At 41.7% G+C, this 15,044-nt stretch overlaps 1 protein-coding gene across 4 annotated transcripts; it reads left to right on the top strand.

Moving 5' to 3' along the window:
* The first annotated feature begins 341 nt into the window (after nucleotides 1–341).
* NMRK1 (nicotinamide riboside kinase 1) lies at nucleotides 342–14,591 on the top strand. Of its 4 annotated transcripts, none has more exons than XM_063129350.1 (10): nucleotides 342–491; nucleotides 561–679; nucleotides 5,388–5,430; nucleotides 6,730–6,820; nucleotides 8,012–8,060; nucleotides 9,905–10,073; nucleotides 10,150–10,221; nucleotides 10,796–10,902; nucleotides 12,862–12,933; nucleotides 14,056–14,591. In XM_063129350.1, the coding sequence occupies exons 1-10, from the start codon at nucleotides 418–420 to the stop codon at nucleotides 14,082–14,084; spliced, it is 825 nt and encodes a 274-aa protein (XP_062985420.1). In that variant the 5' UTR covers nucleotides 342–417; the 3' UTR covers nucleotides 14,085–14,591. The 4 variants fall into 4 exon arrangements, with proteins under 4 accessions (XP_062985420.1, XP_062985419.1, XP_062985421.1 ...); XM_063129349.1 differs by having other exon boundaries at nucleotides 345–491; nucleotides 12,853–12,933; XM_063129351.1 differs by lacking the exon at nucleotides 561–679 and having other exon boundaries at nucleotides 427–491; nucleotides 12,853–12,933.
* Nucleotides 14,592–15,044: the final 453 nt, after the last annotated feature.

The raw sequence follows: 15,044 nt of genomic DNA, 5'->3' as shown, positions 1-15,044 counted from the left end.
GCTTTTGCAACGATGAGGAAGTGGGAATCGCAGCCGCAGCAGCAGCAGCAAATCGGACTCTCGGGCGCTGCTCCCTCTAGGGGCCGCGAAGAGGCACGGCAGCGGGTGTGCGGAGCGGAAAGGAGGAGGCGGGCACGAGCTTGCCCAAGCCGAATCAGCCGAGTAGGCGGCGCGCGTGGGGAGGAACGGACGTCGAAAGAAACCCCGAGCCAATCACAGCGCACGCTGCCTCTCTTACCGTCGAGGGGCGGCTCCCTGGGCTAAAGGTGGCCCGGCCGCGAGGCGCTTGACCAATCAGGATGCCGTAATCAGAGCGCTGTGCTTATTGTATTTGCCCCGAGCACAATCGCCCGCTGCCCATCCTTCGGCCCCTTCCCTAGAGGGCGGGGCACAGCGGCCTTTTAAGCCGAATTCTAAATGGGCCGGTGCGTTGTGTGTTGCACGCGTTTGCACTGGAATCGCTGTCCGCGCGCCTTGCCTAGAAGGGGAAGGTAGGTGGGGCACCTTGGAGTTCGCGATCGTTTTGTTGCGTAAGAGTCTCTGATGTTGGTGCTTTGCAGGAAATCGGACGAGAAGACTTCTTATACGTACTCGGGGGAGGATAGCGACAGTGCCCACTTCTGCGTAGGGCTGGGTATAACAAACCAAAAGTGCATGGTAAACTACAGCCCGACCCTATGTAAGTCTATAAGGTGCACACTGGAATAGCTCGCGACTGGAATGATTTCTTTTCGTCTTGTTTAAAGCACGGATTTGAAAGATGCAGACCTTGCTTTGTAAACCAGAGAAGCCAGAGTACAAAAATGTAAGGAAACAAGCAGTTCGGTATAAGTATTTTTTCGGAATTAAAATTGCGACCCGCTATGTTTACTTGGGAGCAAGCCTCATTGAAGAAAGTGGGACTTAATTTGATGGTGCCGTTCTACCTATGTTTGCTGTGATTGCTCCTAAGTAAACATAGATTCTATGCCATAGGGTTGCAGGTTTATTCCCTTGTCTCTGATCTAATTTACTCTTCCCCTGCTTCTGCAAATGCAGGAAATTGGTGCTAGTTATGAAGAGAAATAGAGAGAGGCTTAGTTTAGCATTTCAGAGATGTTATATTGTCATAACTTTTGTGAAGAAACTCATGGGAAATATTTTAGCCCCCAGGATACCTGTGGATAGGTTCTCTTTCGACTTTCTGAGACACTTGACCCTTTACAGATGATGATACTTAAACCATTTTTACATTTTCTATACCAAGAATCTGAATGTAAAACTAAATTCCCTGAATAGTTTTTGATGAAGTGGGCTGTAGCGCAAGAATTTGTTGTTGTTGTTTATTCGTTCAGTCGTTTCCGACTCTTCGTGACTTCATGGACCAGCCCACGCCAGAGCTTTCTGTCGGCTGTCGCCACCCCTAGCTCCCCCAAGGTCAAGTTTGTCACCTCCAGAATATCATCCATCCATCTTGCCCTTGGTCGGCCCCTCTTCCTTTTGCCTTCCACTTTCCCTAGCATCAGCCTCTTCTCCAGGGTGTCCTGTCTTCTCATTATGTGGCCAAAGTACTTCAGTTTTGCCTTTAATACCATTCCCTCAAGTGAGCAGTCTGGCTTTATTTCCTGGAGTATGGACTGGTTTGATCTTCTTGCAGTCCAAGGCACTCAGAATTTTCCTCCAGCACCACAGTTCAAAAGCGTCTATCTTCCTTCGCTCAGCTTTCCTTATGGTCCAGCTCTCGCAGCCATAGGTTACTACGGGGAATACCATTGCTTTAACTATGCGGACCTTTGTTGTCAGTGTGGTGTCTCTGCTCTTAACTATTTTATCAAGATTTGTCATTGCTGTCCTCCCAAGAAGTAAACGTCTTCTGATTTCCTGGCTGCAGTCAGCGTCTGCAGTAATCTTTGCGCCCAGAAATACAAAGTCTGTCACTGCCTCCACGTTTTCTCCCTCTATTTGCCAGTTATCAATCAAGCTAGTTGCCATAATCTTGGGTTTTTTGAGGTTTAACTGCAACCCGGCTTTTGCACTTTCTTCTTTCACCTTGGTCATAAGGCTCCTCAGCTCCTCCTCGCTTTCAGCCATCAAAGTGGTGTCATCTGCATATCTGAGATTGTTAATGTTTCTTCCTGCAATTTTAACTCCAGCCTTGGATTCGTTAAGCCCAGCATGTCGCATGATGTGTTCTGCATACAAGTTGAATAGATAAGGTGAGAGTATACAACCCTGCCGTACTCCTTTCCCAATCTTAAACCAGTCCGTTGTTCTGTGGTCTGTTCTTATCGTTGCTACTTGTTCGTTATACAGATTCCTCAGGAGGCAGACCAAATGACTTGGTATCCCCATACCACCAAGAACTTGCCACAGTTTGTTATGATCCACACAGTCAAAGGCTTTAGATTAGTCAATAAAACAGAAATAGATGTTTTTCTGGAACTCCCTGGCTTTCTCCATTATCCAGCGGATATTGGCAATTTGGTCTCTAGTTCCTCTGCCTTTTCTAAACCCAGCTTGTACATCTGGCAATTCTCGCTCCATGAATTGCTGGAGTCTACCTTGCAGGATCTTGAGCATTACCTTGCTGGCATGTGAAATACTTATGCCAAAATACATGTGTTAGTCTTCAAGGTGCCACAAGACTCTGCTGCATTCCCAGGATAGATATGTAAAACTTCCACTTTCTAGCTTGTGTAAAAGCTGTTCAGGTCTGCAGTCCATAGTATACTTACTAGGAAACAAGCCCATTAAACTTGATGGGACTTGCTTCTCGGTTAACATGCTTAAATTTGGGGTGCTAAGCTCATTAAATGCCCTTATGAAAGCTGTAGCTGTATTGTTGCACAATGGTGCAGAAAGATCTTATGACAGTCTCTTGTCTGTCTCTCACTATATAATGCTCCCCTTTGGTATTTCTTTGTTTTGGACTCATGCCCTGTTGAGATGAAATCTTGACTTGCATCAACTGACTAGATGATAGTTCAAATTTCTTCATCTTTATGTAGTTACGTAAATGGCTTGGCAGCAACTGCTTTTTAATGGGTGAGAGATTAACAACAAATACCTAGTTTTGCTTGTAATAATAGTTTTACACCTGTATCTTAACAGCGCTTTCCCAGAAGTTACCCACGAAGTGTTGGCTTTAATTAAATGTACCATGTCATGCAAGACTCTGCTTGGTGTCATATCCTTAGAGTGACTGTAGTATTTCAAGAACAGCATGCCATATTTACATATAATATTTGCCTGAATGGGATTTCTGTGGTTCTTCTATTATGCTATTTGGGCAATCTGCAGTGTAAAGTATTGGAGATCCTAGGATTGCTGACGGAGTTCATCCTTTGAACGGGGACTTTCTACTATTTAAGAACTAGCACAGTAGTGAAAAATGTTCACAAATGCACAAACCATAATAGAACTCTCAAACTTGTGTAGCTTAATCTGCCCAAATATTGCTAGAAACCTGTAGAGGTCAGCATTGACATATGTTCATTTATGCTGTGAAGTAAAGCTTTAATTTTTTACAGACTAATCTTTATGCAATGAGAAGTTTTGGAGATTCGGTGCCAGGTCAAGACATTTCTCTTCTCCCAGAAATTTAGCAATATGAAATGAGCCTGGGTCTGTTTTTTTAGGCTCATAGTTTTTAAAGTTGTTATAGTGGTTTTAAATGTGGTTTTAAATGTATGTGTATAGTGTATGTTTTTGTGGTTTAAAATTTTTGTATATTGTTTTTAAGTGTCTTAATATTATGTAAACCACCCAGAGAGCTTCGGCAGTATACAAATGCAATAAATAAAGAAAGAAAGACCCTTTATTACCAGCTGCATCACTTGTCTGTGAACTGGACTACAGTCACAACAAGTCTAGCCCCGCCACCCCCAATTCAATGGCAAATACCATGTGAAATATTTGTACTGGAACTTTTCTCTATTGTAGAATTCTAGGATGATGATGATCCCATCAATTTTAACTTGCATCAAACTTTCCGTACAATATAATAGTTTGGGGGGACATCATGGTTGAAGGCCTGAAAGAGTTATTTCAAAGTGTGCTCTAAAAATTGTAATAACTCAAAAATAATATAAAGGCTGGCCCCAGAGATAATTTGTATTCAACTTTATCTTAGGTTGATGCAATTCCAAAACTCGCTATTTACTCCACAGTTCCAAATCTATTGTAGTTGAAAAGTCTTAGGCCAGTTCACTTACACATACCCTTTTTTAAAGGGGGCTCTTTGCCTTGACTATCTTGAGTTGCTGAATAAACAGTATAATTAGTAGGGGTGTGCACGGACCACCGCTCCGCCCCGCGGGCCGATCCAAAAATTTCGGGTTGGCCCGCTCCGCGCCGCCCCGCCCATACTCCGCTCCGGCTCCGAATCGGAGCTCTGCAGTGGAGGGGAGTGGCGCCGGGGGAGGAGAGCGGGAGGTTTACCGGGCCCTGCTGCCATCGCCGCCCGTGCGGCGACAGAGCCCGGTAAGGGACCAAGGGAGAGGGGGGCCTTACCTGCCTCCGTCCGCGGTCCGTCGGCATCTTCAATTGAGCCCGCGGTTCAACCAGGAAGTCTGGTTGATTGACTTCCTGGTTGAACCGCAGGCTCAATTGAAGACGCCGACAGACCGCGGACGGAGGCAGGTAAGGGAGAGGAGGGCGGGGGGGTTACCGGGCCCTGCCGCTGTCGCCGCATGGGCGACAGCGGCAGGGCCCGGTAAACCCCACTTACCTTTCCGGCGGAGCTCTGGATTGAGGCGAAGGATCCGCCTTCACCTCGATCCTCTTCGCCACACTCCGTTGGCCCCCCCAATCCTCTTCGCCTCCGCCTTAAGGGCAGGCGAAGCCCCCGCTCCGCTTCTAATTCGCCGGTCCGATTAGAAGTGGAGCACATCCCTAATAATTAGTTATATTGTGCTGTGTTCTGTCTTTATAGTGTTCAACACACATGTTTTATACAGTATTACTTGGTGTTTTGATATTTTGGAGCTGAACATGTTGAATACTATTGTGGTTTGGGGTCTACCTCCTTTCCATACAATTTGTATTTCTAACTCCCTGAGAAAGCAGCATTAAATAATGTCTGCTGTGCTAATGAGCCATCACAGATTAATTGCTATGGACCTAAGTTTCATAATGCCCATTGTTATCTCAGAGCTAATTCATATTTTTGTTGCAAATCCTAGAGAGATGCCCATTCACATTCAAAAGCAAGAGGAAATTGGAAACAATACAATTCAGACTCAACAAATATGGTTTTAGTGTTCAATATCTCTTGCCCACCCTCTTTGCAACCAAATCTAGAATTGTACTGGGTGTTTAAAATTGAACAATAATCCATGAATCAAAGTAGTTCACGGAGAACATGTTATCTGCTCTTGATACAATGGTTCTCTCAATTTAATGTTTAGGTTGTAAAAAGATCATGAAAAAGTTCGTCGTTGGACTTGGAGGGTAAGTGTGAAAGAGTTGTTTCAAAATCTGTTTTGCTTTAGAGCTGCAGTGGGCAACTTCTGGGGGACGGGGGGCTGCATTGCCTCCCTAGAACCCGTGGCAGGTGGGGCACATCCCATCCCTGCCAAAATTGCAAGGAAACAATGTGCTTACTTTGCAAAATTGCTCCATTTTTTTTACCATGGCAAATTTGGTATGTGGGCAAGGAGCCTGCAAAAAATCCTCAAGCCCTTATTAATGTTCAGATGCACCAAGTGGTGGAAATTCGTTCAAATGGGCCAAGTGTGGAATTTGGTTAAATATTTTTCTTTTCCATGTTTTACTTTGCTTACTTAACTTGTTTGCTTCTGCCTAACCACCTTTCTGAACAGTGAGAAAAATGCATCTTATTCTTAGCAATAGACTAGTGCTAAGCCTGAAGTGGAGCAATTAGTATCTGGCAAACCTCATCTTTGTGTCTTATATGGGGATGGGGTGATGTTAGCCTGTGCTAATGTGATCCTGGGTGCTTTCGTTTAGTAACACCCTACCTCAAGCATGGAATTTAACAGGAGGTCCAGATGGCATTGTCTTCCATTAGTAACCCTCCTGTGTTCCCCCCCCCCCAGTCTTTGTAATGTAAAAAATGTGTTACTGTGATGGAATACCTGCGCAATCCCTTTTGATTTGGTAGCACTAGGAGCCCTTTGTCTGGAAGCTCTCACTGCAGGGATGGGGAACCTGTGGCCCTCAAGATGATGTTGGACTACAACTCCCATCTGCACTGACCATTAGCCATGCTATCTGTGGCTGATGAGCATTGGAGCCCGATAGCCACAGGCTCCCCATTCCTGCTCTAAAGTTGTGTGTGCGCGCGTTCATGAGTGAGAGTTGTTAGCAGTGGCTATTGCAGTGCTAAGTAGCCCAATACACTCTTGCACTTGAAACTGAACAGACGATTGCAGGAACCATGCTAGCTAGGGGTGGGGGAGGATTGATTTTTTGTAGTGACACAAGACTGATTTGTGAGAAAATGTGACTCCCTGGAAAAGGAGCTATTAAGCAAGGGTTCCCTGCAACAACCGAGTAACTATTGTGCAAAACTGCCCTTGGATTCTTGCAGTAAATAAGCCTTTGGTCCTAATAGTACGTGCTATCTGAAAAAATTAACAATATCTAGCCAAACTGTATTTGCCAGGGTACAATGCAGATAGTATGACAAGCAGCGATATTAACACAGGATTATCAGACTGATGTGGTTGCTAGAGTGCATTGTGTAATCTGCTGCTCTAATATTCTTTCTTCAAATCTCCAATCTAGTGTAACAAATGGAGGGAAGACGACTCTGGCGCGAAAGCTTAAGAAAACATTTCCAAACTGTACTATAATCTCTCAAGATGACTTTTTTAAGGTAACAAATTCAAGAGACTTTAACCCATACAATGAAATATTTTAGTTCAATTCAGAAGATTAATCCGGTGTAGCCCATTGTAAGGGTTGAGGCCATTATGCAACTAGACTTGCGTAAGGAGAAGAGTGGGCTTATGATTGCTGGCCCCACCACCTCCATCACATCTCCATGGTCCAGCCCTGCCACCTTCCACACATTGGAGGATAATTCATGGCTGGTGGCATCAGTCATCGTGGCCCTTGCTGACTTCAGACGAATTTGGCAAATAGCCAATTTTAAAATTGTTTTGTGTGCTTCTGTTGCAAATTTAGCACCAATATAGATTTTTACAATGTGCAGGATTTGGAGTTATTTTATACAGAATTATCAGAGTGTTGACTGCTAATTCTAGATGAATTCTGCTAATTCTGGCCATCAGTTTCTTGATGTATTAAGACTTATGCCCCCTTAAAATGCTTAACCTTTCTGGATACTATCTATCCCATTATTTTCCCTTAATACCTTGTGCCCCATTTTCAGTGGTCGTGCTGTCCTGCCTTCCAGCTGATGCTACCATTTACTTCTACATTTTTGGCCAGTGTCCAACATTGCCACTGCCCCTCTGCTCATTCTTTTGTGCCCATGGGGCTCACTACCAGCGCAGCAGGAAACGCACTATTCCTAAAGTAACTCTGGAAACAAGCTGAAATGCTACTTCCTTTGTGAGAGCTCTACTAATCTGCCCTGTTCTGACAATTGCAGATAATTTCCAGTTCCTTAAGGAACCACTAGCTTAAGAATGTCAGAGAAATCCGCAATGGATTCAGATGAGTTAAGCTTTCTTTGAATCTGGCCTGTAGATTCTACAATAGGCTGATGTTTTCTAAATTCATAGACTGGCAGACCAGTTTTTTTACTTTTGGAGTGGATTTGCACAAATGCATTTCGGCAAATGAACAAAATTCTTGTACAAACCCCCCCAATTCCGCCAATAAGTAGAAGATAGAATGAAAGAGGGCTGACAGTCCACAAAGGACAGACATAACGAATTTAACAAAATCCCCACATCCCCACACTAGCTTCCCATTGTGCTATTGGTGGGCACATGAGGTACTGCTCACTGACTCCAGTAAACTTACAAATTGAAGAGGTATGTGTTTCTTCTTCACCTTCAAGTTTCTTCCACAAAATCAATGAGTTTCTTCTTTCCAGCCAGAATCTGAAGTAGCTGTAGATGACCATGGATTTCTGCAGTACGATGGTTAGTAGACTGGATACTAAAAATAATACTTGGGCTTACATCCCTGATGCACTTAAAAAAGAAAAGAAAAGAGATACACACAGGAACAGAGGACCCAGAATGAGCAGGAAAGAGTCCATTAGCTGAGCAGGAATATCAGTCGCTTAGTGTTCAATCAAAGCATTCTAAAATAAGACATCATTTTGAACTGTTTGTAAAGTTTGTTTTGTAGAATTAATCTTCTCTTTAGAAGCCAAATGTACAATTTCTGCCACTTGGGTTTGGATTTCAGTAGATCCTTGGCTTTTAAAGTTTGCGACACCAGACATTTGGCAATAAATGCAGCTTGCAATAAGCTTTTGGAGAGCTAGTTAATGCTGACAGTGTTATGAAATAGGCCATTATTAACTTCATGAATTCCAAGCAACAATAAGAGTTCAAGGAAAATTGACATACGAAGCCATGTCTGACCAAAATCCTGTTTAACGTCTCAGGATCCTACAGGACCGTAACACATGGATTTTTACCATTTCTCCAACCATTTTAATGGTAGGGGGGAAAAATAGCTGAACAATTTTAGTGAGTGGCTGGTTTTTGTAGTGGCAAAACTGTTGGTGCCTTAGGGTCCTTTCAGACAGAGGGCTCCTAGTCCTACCAGTCAAAAGGCATTGTGCAGCCATTCTGTTTCTTCTTAATGGGTTTTCATGGTAACAAAAAATACAGAAGAAATGGTGGAAAAACACAAGTTGGTCATGAGTAGAAGACGGCAACATAAAATTCTGTGGAAGAGCCAAGATGATGGCATGAGAAATGCCTGCTTTGGAAGCATTCTTGGATATTTTGCTCAATGTCTTCTGATTACAGTGCGAAGACTTGATTGCCTAGCTGGATTCTAAGCTCCAGTTACATTTTAAGAATCTAAATGTGGCCCTTCCGTTTTCATACTGAGGAATCGCAGTCTTAAGCATCTCTAAAAATCCAATAGTACTGGGTTCAGATGAAACAAAGCAGACATCTGTCCCAAAGTGACTTGTTAAACCGCAAAACTGTGTTTATTTCCAAATTTGATCTGCCAGGGAGATGAAATTTTGATTCTTTCTTGAGAAAATAGTAAGTCCACTTGAAGTTTAATAACCATGATGCTTATAATACATTTGCTTTCCAATAAACTGCCTTTTCCTCCAATTTTAAGTTAGGGTTAAACTGAATGGTGACTTCTGGTGCATAGAGAGATCAAACTGAAATGTGTTTGCCAACTTCCTCCACACAGCTCTTGCAGAATTAATTATAAGCAAATATCTTGTATGTAGACATTGTTCCCAGTACTGTAATGCTGTGAAATGGCTATATATATATATTCCAAGTTAATCCATCTTGCTTTTAAGAAGCATTGATATTCTACTTCAAATCTGTTTGATTCAGTATATAAACTTTAATGTACACAGCCCACCTATGACTAATGGAAACCATAGTTTCTTTATTGCATGGAAGTTGCTAATCTGCTCCATCTTCTTGATGCTGTTTACTCTGCTCTTTGCTGAGAATTTTACAGATTTGGGGACTGGAATGAGATTATTTAATATGCTGGTCCTCCATACTCCTAGCTTTTCTCAGTTACACAATGGCCCTTGCTCCCTGACTTTTTCAGCCTTGATGAATAACAGTTAAGTGCTCAAACTTTATTTCATGTGTCATCTGGTTTCTCTGCCAATGCTGAATCCCATAATGAAACTGGCTGCAATTTTTTCCTTTTCCATTCTGCTTATTATATGCCTCAGGCATGAACACTTGAGTATCTCATTAATGGAAAGAACACAGGCCTCGTAACATTGCCTTTAATTTTAAGATTAAAGTGTCTCTTCTAGTACTTGATGCCCTGCATATGGAAAAAATGGTGGCGAGCATACGTTCTTGGATGACAAACCCAGAAGACTCTGCATTGACAAGACCACCAAGTAGTACACATGATGATCAAAAAAGAACAGAAGACATTTATGTCTTAATTGTTGAAGGCTTCCTTCTGTATAACTACAAGTAAGCATGTTTAGCATGTTACAGTAAATACTACATAGCAAACAAGCATCTCTTACTTGTTTGTTCATTCTTGCAGGCCTCTCAGTGATATATGGGATAGAAAGTACTTCCTAACGATTCCTTACGAAGAATGTAAGAGCAGGAGAAGGTACTGTGTTCCTAAAATCAATGCCTAATCCAATATATTACTCTTTGGCCATAGTTGCAACCATACATGCACGTACACACACACATTTTCAAAGTAGCTGTTCACATTTTACTAAGAGTAGAGTGCAAAAAACCACTGTGAGCACACCTCGGCTAAAGGCAGCTTTAGACCACTTGTGTTACATTTGTATACATACAAGGTATGTGTCCATATGAACAGTGACAGGTAGCCACACAACAGCCATCCCATCAGGTTACAACAAGAGCAGAAAAGGAAAACAGGGTTACCAATTGTCTAACAATAGCAACAATTAAATTGCTCTCCCCCCCCCCCCCCCAAATTAGGTTGCTGAAAAAATACTGGAGGGACCAAGGGTGGAGTTTTCTGCGAAAGACCTTGTTAGCTTGGTGCAGTAACTGATTACAAATCTCTGGACTTAGCATGGTCTGTCCACTCCTGTACTGGATCACCTTGGCCTAAACTTTCAGTATTTTTGGATAGAAATTGTTTTAAGCAAACGTGTATGACTCCTGTATATGTTTTTTTTTTTTTTTTTTTTTGCTTTTTAATGTAGCAATAGAATTTATGATCCACCAGACCCACCAGGGTACTTCGATGGACATGTGTGGCCCATGTATCTGAAACATAAGACAGAGATGGAAAAAAGTGAGACTGGCATCGGTATGGCAAATATCTTAATATACATGTAGCTCATTGAAGTACAGGATGTTTGCATAAGCACTTCATTTTTTTTTATAGTTTTTATTTGTTTTCTACACTATATAAACATACATAAAACATTACAATAGTAATAATAATAACAAAAGAAAAACATTAAACAACTGCTACATACATATTGAATAAATGTTGAGTACATATATGTTGAATAACTATTACCTATACATTATCATACTACAACACAATCATTCTTAACATAAAAGTGCACCCCCCACCTCGGGATCATTCCTGAGTCCAAAATCTAATCGTTTCCTCTGCTGGCGGTTTCCCACTTCCCTTAGTAAACACAAATATTAGGAACTGTTTCCAGATTCCTTCAAACTCATTTATTTTAGTTACGCCTTTTCTCCACTTAATATTACATGTCAATTTATCATTAATGGCTATATCCCATACTTCTTTGTACCATTCTTCAATAGAATATTCCCCTTGAATCTTCCAGTTCCTAGCTACCATCAATCGCACTGCAACCAGCAAACTCGATATCAGCTCTATAGTTCCTTTTCCACACTTTATATCTTCAAATAGTGACAGCAATGCAATCTTTGGTGTTTGTTCTATTTTCATTCCCACTACTTCTTCAATTTCTGAAAACACCATCTTCCATAATCTTTGTACATATTTGCATTGCCACCACATATGTAAATACGTTCCTTTTCCCCCACAACCTCTCCAACAATTTGCTGAATGCTGATCATTTATCTTATTCAATCTAATCGGGGTTAGGTACCACCTCCATAAAATTTTAAAATAATTCTCCTTTATTCTCACTGATAAACTTCTCAACACTCTTTGTTTCCATAGTCCCTCCCAGCTCTGTCGCCCTATTTGTACCTTCAAATCTGACTCCCTGCATAAGCACTTCAGAGGAACGCAGGAAGCTGCCTTATACTGAGACTATTGGTACATCTAGCCTGGCATTGTCACCACTGACCGACAGAAGCTCTCTAAGGATTTCAGGCAGGAATTTCTTCCAGCCCTACCTGGAGATGTTGGGGATTGAATCTGGGTCCTTCTGTATTTAAAGAACTCTGCTACAGCTCTTCCCTGTACAGAGGGATGGCTTTGCCAGTATGTCCCTGCAATTGTACAATAAAGCAGGTGTGTGTGGAAAGGAATGGGTAAGGCCATTGTAGCTGAAGATAAAGAATAACTTCCCCCCTACATTCTCTTACTTAGTAGACTTTTATAAGATCACACTGTTAGCGTATAGTCTGGTCTGCAGTCTTATGCAGACCAAGTGGAGAGGCAGGTAAGAAATAAATTATTATTAGATTTTTTTAAGAGCTTCACATAGACCTGGCTCACACATAACAAAAACCTATTCTTTATTTGATCCTTGGTTTGTTTGTTGTCCTATCCAGGGTTTGCCTAACAGATGATCGAAGAAACCATGGTTTCTTTTCTCAATCCCTTGGTTATTTCCCCCCTCCTCCTTTGCCTGTTCCCCTTGTGTTTTTTTAACCACTCTTCCCCATTGTCTCTGTAGTCTGGTGAAACAACCCATGGTTCTGGATTCACATGTCAAGTCAAGGTTTAAACAACCCAGAGTTCATTACCCAACAGCAAACCATGGGGTCTCTTTTTGGGTTGTTTCAGGTTAACAAACCTCGGTTTGTTAACATGACTGAGTTCACACATCATGACAACTCCGGAGTTCAGCCACCCATGGATTAAATAAATCATGGTTTAGCATTATGTGTGATCTGGGTCACTGATGACATGTGAAGCTAAATATAAGGGAGAATTGTACATGGCATATCGTGCTGAAATATCGTCAGGATAAATCCATTCAGTTAGGTTGTTTTGTGCAGGCTGCACTGGAAGGCAATGTATATTGAGAATTTCTGGCTTTGCTAAATGTGATCTGATCTTCTACTGCTCCTCTTCAAGTTTATTTAGATGGAACAAAAACACAGGAAGACCTCTGTTCAAGGATTTGTGATGATATAACACAGGAGATGGAAAACAGAAGTAAGTAGTTGGCCCAGGCCAAGATGTCTTGCGTTAAGAAAATATCAAGTTGATGTCCTGTGCAGTGTTTGTACCAATTCTGTAAAGTAGCATGTTAGTTTAGGCTGGTACATTCCAAACTGTGTGCTGCAAGTAATGATTTGGTTAATGAAAGCTTCCTATGAGTTAAAAGCCTCCTTTTATGAGAAGAGACTGCCTGTTATCCATCTACAAGGCTTGCTGCTCTGAGACCTAGTGCCAACATCCTTGGGCAGCTGCCAGGATCTAAATACCTTGGTAGGGTCTGCCGGTGTTGATGCCTGCTGTAGGCCTGTCCCCTTTCTCGCGCCTGGGTTTAAGCTTGCCTAATGGCAGCAGTAGGTGGTTGTTAGCTGCCAACAATTTCAAATTTCCTACAATGTCCCAAAGTGATGTTATATCAGGACATTGTGGATAATTAAAATAACAAGCAATTTGCAACTGCCTGATACTAAATCTGTCAGATGGGGCCCAATTATGCATGTGCGGAGGCTGATGTCTGAGGGGTTCCATCATGGAGCACTTTGGGAGGTGTTCTCTACCTTGGAGCAAGTCTTGGGCCTCACCCTGCTTCTAGCAGAGGCAGGTCTGTCTTGTTCCTGAGTGAGCTCCTCTGGGCATTTAATTTTCCCACTTGAGGCAATAAGTGAAGTGTGTATCCAATTTTGAGGAACTTTGTTAACGAACTCTTCATTACATAAACCCTGGTCTAGGCTTAAGGTGTGCATTTTGTAGAACTGTACTTGGAAAATGTTATTGACATATTTTACTGACATGAAGGTATAGCAAAAGTTACAGTCCTAAGCAAATCTACTCTGAAGTAAATACAATTACATTAAATGGGATTTGCTTCAGGTATGTGTATATACTTGAATGATTTTTTAAAAAATATTGCAAGCCCTTGTAAAGTAAAATGTATAGTATTGAGGATTCTATATATTGGTGTTTCAGTAGTTCATCAAAGAATTAGCTTAATCTGACAGTAAAACAACTCAAATTTCTGCCGAATTGAAGGATGCAAGAATAAAATCGGAAACAGAAGAGTGGCTATAAAGAAGCTACAGCAGAGTGTTTGAACTAATGTGTGTGTTTTTCCTCCCCTAGGTGAGCAAGGCACTATGATGCATGCATGAATCTGTACTCCTTGATGAAAGCAGCAACTAACTTCATTGTAATATTGACGTATATGTTGTGGCTAAAAAGGATATTTTAAGAAGCTCTCTGAAGCCCTCTTAACACAGCACTGACCAAAGGAAGTGCTATGATATTCCTGTGCATGTGTTTTCCAGCTGGAGTTGCTAGCATCTTTCGTGCTGCCAGAAGATCAACTTAAAAGTTCACAGGTTCTGGACAGAAGGGAACTTTTGCATCCGCTCTATTTTTTCTTCTTCCGTCATACAACTTCTCTCATTTTCTTCTTCCCTCATACAATATTTACTGCTTTCTCCACAGCTGTGTGGGAGGGGGGAAGCTTCCTTTTTCTGTCTGCTCTTCCAGCAACACTGCCAGAGGGATGCATCCCACAATAATCTGCTATTAAAATAGTGAAAGACATAGCAAGCAGGGTCTGTGTTAGTGGGTCATCAAGCACCCCCTGCAAGGCTGGAAATCTAAAAATATCCCATGTATTCAAACTCTGGCAACAACGTTTTAATAAATATAAATCAACTTTGAATTAGTGTCGAGTCCTTTCCTATGACCCTCTTGATTTTATGAAGTAGGGAAAATGATTATAGTGGAATGTTTACACCTTCAACTGAGCTAGTCAACTGAACAGAGTAGATATTCTTCGGAATATCTACATTTTAAACTGCATCATAACAATTGATTAGAGCAAGATCTTCTCAGCAGGACTGTCTTGAGTTCATCTACGCTTGCAGACTGTTCTCTTTCTGAAACTCGGAGCCTGGAGAAGAGTCTTAAATCAAGTACATTACAAAAAGGATAAGCAGAAAGTGAACGAACATTAGATTCAATATTTTGCTTTCTAAAAGCAGCAGTGGTTAAAATATGTACCAACAGAAATTAAATGGTCTTTCAAGAGATTGCTTTTGTCTTAAATTGTGGATGGAGACAGGTATTGGCTGTGTATA

Source organism: Elgaria multicarinata, chromosome 6 (genome assembly GCF_023053635.1).
Source record: "Elgaria multicarinata webbii isolate HBS135686 ecotype San Diego chromosome 6, rElgMul1.1.pri, whole genome shotgun sequence".
Lineage (NCBI taxonomy): Eukaryota > Metazoa > Chordata > Lepidosauria > Squamata > Anguidae > Elgaria > Elgaria multicarinata.
Note: the sequence above shows the minus strand (reverse complement) of the source record. Positions and strands in the feature narration are given on the sequence as shown.